The sequence below is a fragment of the Coptis chinensis genome, chromosome 2, assembly GCF_015680905.1.
Source record: "Coptis chinensis isolate HL-2020 chromosome 2, ASM1568090v1, whole genome shotgun sequence".
NCBI lineage: Eukaryota > Viridiplantae > Streptophyta > Magnoliopsida > Ranunculales > Ranunculaceae > Coptis > Coptis chinensis.
Genome location: NC_141457.1, coordinates 102098263 through 102108987, shown reverse-complemented (window position 1 = coordinate 102108987; position 10725 = coordinate 102098263). Strand labels below are relative to the sequence as shown.

Here is a 10725-nt window from a genome sequence, read left to right as displayed (position 1 = left end):
TCTGCACCGTTAATTAGTTATCTAACTCTGCATGTATTGCCACGTGTATTAGCCTAGAATTCAGTTTTTAGAGGAACTAGCCCGACATCCAGGACACGCTGTACTCAATTGGAGTATAAAGACGAGAATAGATCAGATGGGCCATAGAGTAACACCAAGATTCTGATCCACTTGTATATATGTCAAGTGCAATTAACTATTAATATTACAAAATCCAAACTGTACATATATTAAAACTATTTTCTAGGATAAAAAATGAAAAAGAAACTCAAACCACTCATTGAAAGGACAACCTTTTTCTTTAGGAATCTTAATATTGGGAGCTTCTATTTTCAATGACCCTTGTTGCCCACAAGATTGACATGGGTACCATTGAAAACTTGCACTTGAATGGACAGCAACTACTTTCATGCCCATAACATGTTTTTAAAAAAAAAACTCCAAAAGGCTTATTTGGCAAATAGTTTGTAGCAGAATAAAATAGAAAAGAGGAGCAGGTGATAAAAACCCTACAATAAAGACAGTGAGAAAAGGGCGTTTCGGATGCATTAGATTCGCAGCAGAAGTGAACAAGCAGCTCCTCTTTTTTTCTTTTATATACAAAGAAGGAATAATAATACTAGCACAGAGATCTTCTTCTTCTGCTCTCTTCCTCCTAATAACACCAGCCCATCATTCTTCTCTCTAAAACCAAACCGCAGAAACTCATCTCTTCTTCTCAAATCACTATATTCATTCCTACTTCTCACCTTCTTTTTCTTACACTACTGTTCATCAAATGAAAGATGGGTTTTCATGTTTACGTGATTTGTTAAAGTATTTATGAAGATCTAAATAAGCTTCTTATTATAGTCTATGTTTTTCTAGAAACTTGCGGCCTTGTTGAAGCTTTTTATAAAGATGGATTTTTCTTATTAATATATCTGATATAATTTTTCCTTTATCTGAAACGTTACTATTTGCTCCTTCTTGTTCTTCTGTAGACTGATCAGACAGAGAGAGAGAGTGAAAGAAAAAAACTCGTTTCTTTTGTCAAATCCCATTTTTTGGCTGTTTTTACGGTGGAAAAAACTTCATGCATATTGAACAAATCTTAACTGCTTTCTCACTCTTTCATTTGATAACTTAAAATAGAGGAAAAAGTATAAATTTTTCCATAGATATGTCATTGTCAAAGAAAATGGACAAGCCAATGAAGCGTTGCAAGAGTAGTGCTAGTACATTCTCAACGCCAAATAAGCAGCAATCATCAAAGCACAAACTTTCCTATTGTAATTACTAAACTCTCCTTAATTATATGTTTTTTGTTTTCTGCTTCAATTTATTTTTTGACAAAAGAGACAGAAAACATAACTTGTCTCTTTGTCTCCATCTGTCTGACTTTATATTAATTATTAATATTTTTGTTTGGAAGTTTTTTTTTTTTTTTTTTTTTTTAAAGTGATAAGAGTGAGTTTGTAGATAGATAAAAATTTAGGAGTAGTGTTTCTTTCTTGATTTATTCTTATTGTACTATGGTGTTGTGATTTTGTAGCTGTGAATGGTGGTGGGGACATTGATATTGTGGAGATATCAAAGAAAGATAAAGTTAGTGGTGTGTGTTCAAGAAAAATGGATGGTGGTGGGTCTCAAGGAGAAGATGATTTGCCCCCACCGCCTTCTTCCGCTAGTTTTGGTACTAAAAGAATTAAGCTTCACAGAAAGGTTTGTCACTAGTCAATTCCAACAAGACACATAGATAAGAGTGACTCATATCTGTATTATTATTATTATTATTTTTTTTGAATAATTTTGTTTTTGTTGTTTTTCAGCCAATTGATCAACATGTCGTTGGTAATTCTTCCATTCCTCGGAAGCTACGTTCAGGTATGTGAATTTTATTTTCTCTGAAAAATGGTTTTTCTTATTAGATTTTAGAAATGGCTATAAATGTATTGTTTCAATGTCAATAAAGTGACAATAAATGCTAACATTATCGGTATATTTTTTTCGAGGAATTTTCTTCTAGCGTTTATGTAATGTAATTTGGCATTCTATTGATTCTCTTGCAGCAATGAACAAGCGTAGCCGTGGTGTTGTTTCTCCACCTTCCAAGAAGCTCTGTCATTTGTTGAAGGAAACAGAATTATCTCACTTAAAGAAATTGAAGAAGAACAAGGTTAGTAGTCGTCAGAAACTGTATTCGGCAAATTTTATCTTGTTTCTATTTCTGCAATTGAGTAGAAAGTTTAATTGTTTCACAGAAGGTAGGAGATGGCTCAAACTGTTCAGCAAGCCAAGCTACAAATGGCCCAATCACCAAAGATGAGGAGGAAGTTGTAGAAGCCTTGAATTCATTGGCCAGCATGTTCGCTGATAACAAGCCTGTTAAGGATACATTCACTTCTGAAGGTCTATTCTCATATTCCTGGGGCTTATCTCTGCTTACTTACTGTTGTTTTTAGTGTACCGTTTTGGTGTTGAAAGATTTGTTTGATTCTGTAGCTGAAAGAATGGAGGGCTCAAAGTCTACAGCAATGGTAAATATATCAGTTGGAGAAACTGCTAGACATAATTCTTTGTCTAAATCTTCTGTTCTGGAACAACGTAATGTATCTGGGGGCCAGAAATTCAACTTGGATTTGGATCTATCAACTGCTCAAGAAAATCCCGAAAAGGTTCCTCTAGCATCCAGGAGTGATCATACATGTGATATGCCATCTGGTGATGCTGCAAAGTTGCGTGTTTCATCCCAACTGTGTCATGGAAGTGATGGAACTGGGTATGAATTTCTTTTGTATAACAGCGTATTATAACACGAAGTAGTATTAGTACATTGATCTTTCCCATCCTTGTTCCTGTACCAGATTACCACGGTCAGTACCACATACATCCGACCATCATGAACACAAACAACTAAATGGGTTGTATCCGGTATGTGCCATCATATAAAACGAATGACACTAAGTCCCAAGGAATGCGATTTCGTTCACAACAACAATGATGCAAGGTATCTATTTGCAGGTTACTTTTATTGCAGCAGAGCATGACCATTTGCAGCCCATCAAGAATGCACAACAAAGCAGTAGGCATAGTGCATATATAGAAGGTACATATGCTGTTTCCTGAACTAAATTAATTAAATGCATTCCAAACATGGCAGTTTTGTCACGCCACAACTCCAATTGCCAATCTTCTGATCCTTTCTTAATTGGATGCTTAATAATAGGAAATCTAGCATTATGGCCTGCATTGTCAACAATGAATAACAGCGATGTTCACGGTCTCTTGACGCGGTAATCTTTTCGTTTTTCTTATTTTTTCCCTCTTTAGAGAATAATTTCACTACTTTCTTTCTGGACGCTGATGTAAAAGTTCTCAGGTCTTCTACTGGCATGGCTGGACTTGGTTCAACTGGAAATTATTTGGCGACAGAAAAGGTGAAATGGGATTTCCTACTTCGGAGCAAAGCTTACAAGTCCATTAGTTTTCTATCCTATTCGACGAAACTGTCTACTTTTCATGAACACTTGCTTTCAACCTGTTTCATGACTCTTGTTTTCTCAATGCCTTGATTTCACAGGTTCACCCAGCATCAAGTCAAAGTAGGAAATCATGGAAGAGATGTGCTACCCATGTGTACATAAGTTATCTCATTCAAGCCTATCGAACCACAGAGAATAATAAGGCCAGGTGGCCAGTTCCTTCCTATCAGTTGAAACTAAATGAAATACCAGGACTTGGCATCACAAGAACCAATGATGTTAAAGTAGATGGTTTAAACAGAGTTTTCTCCGCATTTAGTATGAATGGTATGCATGGGGTTTTCCCAGTAGGAGATGGTATGAGGAATCCAGATGAAATGCCAGGTAAAATTATACAGGACCAGAGGCAACAGCAAGACCAACAGACTTCTAAGACATCTGGGAATTGTTCATTGCAAAAACAGGTTACTTTTTATTTTATCAATCAAAACTCTTTAACCTTATAGACTTACTTCAACTGTCGTTAAAGGATTATGTTTCTTGGCAGAGTTGTGATTTCCTGTCCTTGTCAGTCGACGGTGGTGGTGATGGTTCTGTATCTAAGGCTTTTAACGACAAAACTAATCAACGTGGAGGAGGGGACTCTGCAGTACAACTTCATGGCCCTAACCTCCACTTGATCACCCAAAATCAATCACCCATGCCTTTCTCTCTCCCCAATACCTGGTATTCATCTCTGCATCCCAGCCTACTGAAAGTGCCAGAAGGGCATCAGGTCCGCTCTTTTTCTTTGCGAAATTGCAATAGATATATGCAGAATCAGGGCTTATTATGACGTGGTAGTTTATAGTTGGTTAAGTCCTTGCAAATAATTTAAAGCTGTTGCTATGTGTCTTATTGGTAATTGGTTGTGCAGTTGCAGGTACCTCAATATCACGGTGGCCCTCAACATACGGGTCATGCAGGATCAGCAAAGCAACAGCAACCACATCCGACATGGGCAACTCAGCTGGCATTCCAGTATGGAACTGAAGGAATCATTTCCAATGTATCTAAGTGGCAAAATGGGAGAGATGAGGCGTCTGCATCCCACGGCACACAGCCTGCCTCTCTCCAATCTATGGATTTCGTAGGCACAAAGTTTCCCTCCAGACCGCAACATCTACTAGTCTCACCAGCCTCATCTTCCATGGGGCAGAGGCAGCAGCATCACTTATACAGTGGCTATGATGATGTTGGTATTCGGTCCCACTACAACGGTGCATCACACATGCAGTTATTCCGCAATACTGAACAGTTGTTACCAAGATGAGATATTGCACTATTGACATTTATTTTTCCTTTATCTGCGACACAAAATGATGCTCATTGTGCAGCTTCGTATAGTGTCTGGAGCGGACAATAATTAGATATGACTTGATTCTTATCTAGCCTTCTTTAAGTGGAAGATCATGGAAAGTTAGACAAGCAGCAAACAAGGGGGCCTAAAGCCACAGAGTGACAACAGCAGTAACCAAGAATAACCTCAATTCAATTAATCTCACAGGTACACAGCATTATGTAAGAGTACATTATTTACATCCTTTGAGAAATACTATACCTCAAAAACAGTTCAAAATTAGTCATTCACACCAAAGGTGTCTGTTATCACAAATGGGTGTCTCAGTCTCAGTGAGTAGTCAGTGATCTTGATTGTTTGGGTTCTTGAACCTCTCAGTGTGGTACTCTAGCTATCACGCCATAAGTGGTGGAGACCATTCTGGAAGTGTCTTAGCTAACTTTCTGATCTCATGCAATATCGTATCTTAAATTATAAGCTCCTATGGTGCGCTAGAAATGCCAACTTTTTCCTTTCGTTAAAATCATTCTTTTTGGCTAGTGTGGTGCACATGTCCATCGTGAAAACATTAAAAGTAACTCTTTGCGCTATATGCTGGTTGTGCTTGTTTAAACTGCAAATTTGTTAACTTTACAAGAAAAGATCTTGATCAGGCAGGTACTTCCTCCGCTAAACCCCTAACAGTGAGGAACTTCATTCCATTTCAAAATTGCAACGGTTAAGGATTTTTACCTATCAATTCCTTTGGACTACTCTTTGATGCTGGTGGGGTTCGAGCCCTAGACCTTTGGTATCATCACCCAAAGGTTTTACCGACTTTGCTAGTCGGCACCTATATCATCATCATCATCAGCTCATATATACCATTTTGCCCGTTTGTCCTACATTTTCTTGTAGGCTCGTGGATCTAAGTCCAGATAATCAATAGTATAACACAGATTAAAGATTAGTTTAGAACTACTACTAATGAAAATTAAGTGAACTCATCACTTCGAACCGTCGCACGCCTCTCCTAATGTCACCCAAATTTTTTTTTTTACTTTGACCAGCATACTGCATTTTTTTTTTACTTTGATCAGCATGCTGCACCATTACTAACATTGCGTGCCATTGCCAATGTTGTGTGGGTTAATTTATATTTTGACTTTTCAATTTGGCATGACAACGGGAATGTCGCGTGGGTTTTTTTTTAAAATTTTTTAGGGCGATAGTGATACTGGCGTGCGACATTACCAATGGCGCATGATAGACCCTACATACAGATTTGCGTCCAATTTCTTCAAAATTCGCCTTCAAATTTGGAGGTAATACTACCACCACCTAGAGATGCTCTAACAGTGAAAAATTTAGTAAACCATCATGATTTATACTCAAATATGATGATATAACAAATATAGCCCAGTTTATAAATATAATAGCCGATGCTACACAATAATGAGCATTTTACAAAAATATGTCCCCCGGGCAGAGCAAATGCTCTAATGAAACAGGGAGGCAAATTGAGTATATCTCAAATAATCAATGACTTAATAAGGCAGTCTCTCCATTTCACTTGGTGACCTTCCATTTAAACTGGCCTCATTGTTTACAAGATGCGAAGATCAAGCTAGCCGTACTGAACGAAGGTCATAAGCCTAAGTTTCGTCATATATCTTATCAAAATAACGCTTAGAGGATGATAAATCATATACCTCAGAGTTCAGAAATACACTTTCCGCTTACGAAATCTACAACTTCGGTGACGGATTGATCAAGTGCAGCAGTTACAGCTACTAAATTCTGTAGGAATTCTTCTGCGGTTGGTTTATCACCATCGACAATATCGGTAATAGCTTTTATAAATATTGCTGGCACAGACAAGAGATCTGCTACATAGGCTACAGCTGCTCCCTAAGACAATCAACGGCAACATTAAACTTGATCATCAACTAACCATAACACCATAACAAACACGCATTACACCTTGAATCATCACCACAAAAAATAATTTGCATGCTAAACACAGGCATATCTGCATATACATAGAAAGTATTACAGCTAAACATTCTTCCCCATCTTGTGTGGATTCAGACATGAGCATGTGGTTCATTAATCAATGGGTTGGGCAAGTAAAATGATCAAGGAAAACAGTAAGATGTTCCATTTCAGATGAATCAGATTTTGTGGCAGTACTGCAGTGTTTATGGGAGGTACAATGGCCCAAGACTGTCTTGCTACCATTTCAAACTGAATATAGAGCAGAACTGTCACATGTATGGAAATAAGACAACTTAAAACAATTGATATTTAACATCTCTTGCTTTATTAACATTCCATCGAATAAATAAGATCAGTCCGCGGTAGATGCATCAATTTTCTGCAGTAAATTTTACATGGCAATAAAGCCATATGGGGGTGAAAATAATAATAGTACCTCCATATCTTTGACAGTTGCATCGTTTGCAATGATTGCTGCTTCATCTTGGGGGGACATATCAAGAGAATCTCCAGTAGACAACTTTCCAACCTGCAAAATGCACACAAAAATCCACTGAGCTCCCAAATACTTTTAATGCAAGATGATGTGATCACCTCAAAGTCACCAAGCAAAAAAAAAAAAAAAAAAAAAAACTGAACAATGGGTTTCCAATGCACTATCGATATGAATCTTATTATCCACTCAATGTAATAAATTGCATATGACGAAGTACACCACATTTTCGAATTATGGTTATGCTTGTGTATGTGTGGCATGCCACTTTGACCACACCACATCCAACATCCAACTTCGTACTCTCCTTTGCGTTTACCAAGAGACTTGGTTGAAGAAAGATGATTCTTATGATTTTCATGCATATACATGTGGTGCCTCCTTTTGGAGAATCACTTGCCATGAGCTGAGCACCTCAGTTTTGAACAAAAAGTAAATGCAAATTCATTACACGGACCACAGTCTACTGAAGTTGATGATGACAGATCATAGAATATCATAGGACTCAAGTAAGACTATGAAATGATCAGGATTGCTGTAGTAAAATCCCGGTTCAAAAATTCTCCTATAACGGCCTTTCCCTATCAAAGTTAGGGTCACAAACACTTTGGTGCAGTAAAGACACATCCCCATCCAACATACAATACAGCCACACAAGAGGGGGTCAACTCAGATGGTTCTCTCAAACCTAACATTGTAGGTTATGGTGGAGTTTTTCCATATGGATACTTGGTGCACATGGACTTTTGTGCAGAATATTATCACAGATCCATATTATATGTTATAATTCTAACAAAAGCTCAGAGACTAGAATTGGCAAATCAGAACAATCCAAGTAAACCATTTAGCAGCTCGAAAGAATCAATCCTCACAGCACGTTAAGACAGGCAGACAAGCAGATTATATGCTAGCAAATATGCGCAATTATAAAAGGAGTTCCATATTTTTTTACTTTACAGAATCTCAGGCACTTGGTGATGATGCCTCTGACACTAGAACTTAATTATCAATAGAATCTGGTAGGATTCTTCCAAACCTAAGCTTGATTTTTGCAAAATAACAGTCATGGTCTCCTCCTCTTTCCTATCTTCAACAAAATTCCCAGGAGAACAGAAAAAGAGAAAAGGGGCAAAGGACTGGATAACTGTCTTAGTAAATCGCAGACACAACACTTACCTTCAGGTTAACTTCCTTCAACAAATTAGGTGTTGAAAGGGTCTCCTTTCCACAGATACCATACTGATCAAAAACCTGTAGAAGACAAAAATGACATAACTTAAATATCTTTATAAGAATTTCCTAAGAACCTTGGGCACATTATATTGTTGGAGAAAATATGTTGGGACGCTAATGTGCAGGTAGACATGGAAAGAATTGTGTGATCTGTCATCTTTTCTCTTGGAAGATTTCAATTATTTCTTCAATGCAAGTTTCGAATAAAACATGTTGTCTCAGCTTGTATGCAAATGATGACAAGTGTTGATGATATTAGTCCATATAGTATACTTGCTTCTATCAACTGTTCTTTAAAGCGATTTCTCTGATTGAGATGTACAAACCCTAGGATTTGGGTTGTTTTAATAGTATGTTTTTAACTGATTGAAGCTTCCAACTGTACTTGACCTTTCCCCCACACTTTATAACAAAAGGCGCTTACTACTTACAAATACAATTTTAGAAAGGCCCCCACGTTCATAAAGGTACATTAACAAATCAGTGTACCGGTAGTTAAATAATAGGCAAGTATAAATATTGAATATTTTACAGACAACGCCAAAAATAAAAGAGGACACTTACTGGTATAGGGATCCTTCTATCATGAAAAGCAACACCAGAGACTAGGAATACATCTCCAATGCAGGCTCCTTTTGCCTGAACATTCAGTAATTAATGAGTTCATTTTTCCACCATTTCACTAACAACGCAATTGTTAATACTTAGTAGTTACAACATGATACACAGACATTGTATATCCCAAAATCCCAAACCAGACTATTCAAAAACTAGAGAGATTAAACTACCATACATCCACACGCTTCGAGAAATTGATGGCACTGGTTCAGTTCAAAATATGATACTTGGATATTAGAAGTTTAATAGATTAACATGTACTCCCCTATCTACAGAAGACAGGAGCGAGGTATTATAAAGTAAGATTAAAAAAAGTTGAAGGTTTTTGGTGCATGTATGGGTTGAAAGTAATGGACAGTGAAAGGAGAGTATTTACAGACCTAACTGCAATGATGACCACATTGACAATTTTATCATCTTAAAGAAATAAGTACAGCAAATGTCTAAGACGTGGTGTAGGAGAAAGGAGAAAGAAACAAAACAATCCTCAGAGATGGCATTCGAATCCTAACAAAAGAGGGGAAGGGGGAGATAGCAATTCAAGAATACCTTAAAGCCACCAGAAGTCCCTGCATTTATGATAAGATCTGGCTGTAATGCTTGGATAGAAGCATATGTGACAAGTGATGCTGAAACTGTGCCCACACTATCAACCCCTGGGGGATGATTTCAGAGATAACCAGACATTAAAAATATAGTAAACTATGTCTGATACATATTGTTGCATCCTGCATTCTTATTATTTACTAGTCCTCACCCAAGGAGCCACGGCAGTTGTGGATTGAACAAAGGAAAAGAAATAAAAGCAGGCGAAAGGACATACCTAAAACACCGTCTTTTCCAGGCCAGATAATATTAATATTCAAATCCTTGTAAATACCATGATATCTAACCCATGGGACTCCTTTTGGAAACCTGAACAAAACAGTTATTATTATTATTATTATTATTATTATTATTATACAACTTTAATACGTCATATTTTTAATCGATAAATTATTGATAGCGAAAAGAAAAAAATAACTGACACTGAATCGATGTCTTCTGATAACTGGAATTTGGTTACGAGCGGAAGTGCTTCAGTTTGCATAGCTACCAGAACAAAATATATTCAGTTAATAATAATACAAAATAATAATAGTATAGTAACTAAAAAAAAAAAAAAAAAATAGTACCGATGATGATAACGATAGTTTTAATAGGTATTTTTTCAGCTTCAATAACTCCATGGTCACTACTGGTTTCGCCGTGAGGAGCCATGTCCTTTTTCTTCTTCTCTCTCTCTACTTTTCTTAGAGACGAAGTGTTGAATCGAGTTCAACGTCACCAAAAAACACTCGAGAGAGAGAGAGAGTGAGGGGAAAAATAAAAGGACACGTCGCAAGTGAGATCCATCCAATGGTTTTCTATTTTCTATTTGTGGGCCCGTCTTTTGTTTAGAGTTAATATCTGAAATTCCAGAGATTTGGGATACCGGAGGGATTGTTTGTGTTGGATACTTGGATTAGATTAGATGCCCACAATTAATGGATTGGTTTTCAAATTCTAATTCACCCATCTTAAAGTGTACACTACGGCACTAAGCAGTTAAAATCGGTTTT

At 37.1% G+C, this 10725-nt stretch overlaps 2 protein-coding genes across 4 annotated transcripts; one reads left to right on the top strand and one right to left on the bottom strand.

Annotated features, from left to right (window-relative positions):
- The first annotated feature begins 624 nt into the window (after positions 1-624).
- LOC147519759 (uncharacterized) lies at positions 625-5118 on the top strand. 3 transcript variants are annotated; one of them, XM_086591314.1, is made up of 13 exons: positions 625-1271; positions 1535-1704; positions 1812-1866; positions 2052-2158; positions 2244-2391; positions 2485-2761; positions 2847-2913; positions 3004-3088; positions 3209-3275; positions 3362-3419; positions 3563-3928; positions 4012-4239; positions 4381-5118. In XM_086591314.1, exons 1-13 carry the CDS (start codon positions 1163-1165, stop codon positions 4774-4776), a joined length of 2133 nt encoding a protein of 710 aa, XP_086447440.1. In that variant the 5' UTR covers positions 625-1162; the 3' UTR covers positions 4777-5118. The 3 variants fall into 3 exon arrangements, with proteins under 3 accessions (XP_086447440.1, XP_086447438.1, XP_086447439.1); XM_086591312.1 differs by having other exon boundaries at positions 784-1271; positions 2247-2391; XM_086591313.1 differs by having other exon boundaries at positions 784-1271; positions 4387-5118.
- A 1070-nt stretch (positions 5119-6188) lies between these two features.
- On the bottom strand, positions 6189-10657 carry LOC147519758 (5'-methylthioadenosine/S-adenosylhomocysteine nucleosidase-like). Its single transcript, XM_086591311.1, has 8 exons — positions 10300-10657; positions 10153-10216; positions 9948-10039; positions 9674-9780; positions 9071-9145; positions 8450-8524; positions 7217-7309; positions 6189-6693 (listed from the first exon to the last, which is right to left on the bottom strand). Exons 1-8 carry the CDS (start codon positions 10382-10384, stop codon positions 6496-6498), a joined length of 789 nt encoding a protein of 262 aa, XP_086447437.1. The 5' UTR covers positions 10385-10657; the 3' UTR covers positions 6189-6495.
- Positions 10658-10725: the final 68 nt, after the last annotated feature.

Coding starts and splice junctions, on each gene's coding strand:
- LOC147519759 (XM_086591314.1), top strand. CDS start 1,163: ATGTCATTGTCAAAGAAAATGGACAAGCCAATGAAGCGTTGCAAGAGT. Junction 2,392..2,484: donor GGATACATTCACTTCTGAAG/GTCTATTCTCAT, acceptor TTGATTCTGTAG/CTGAAAGAATGGAGGGCTCA. Junction 2,762..2,846: donor CATGGAAGTGATGGAACTGG/GTATGAATTTCT, acceptor TTCCTGTACCAG/ATTACCACGGTCAGTACCAC.
- LOC147519758 (XM_086591311.1), bottom strand. CDS start 10,384: ATGGCTCCTCACGGCGAAACCAGTAGTGACCATGGAGTTATTGAAGCT. Junction 10,217..10,299: donor AACTATCGTTATCATCATCG/GTACTATTTTTT, acceptor TTGTTCTGGTAG/CTATGCAAACTGAAGCACTT. Junction 10,040..10,152: donor TCAGAAGACATCGATTCAGT/GTCAGTTATTTT, acceptor TGTTTTGTTCAG/GTTTCCAAAAGGAGTCCCAT.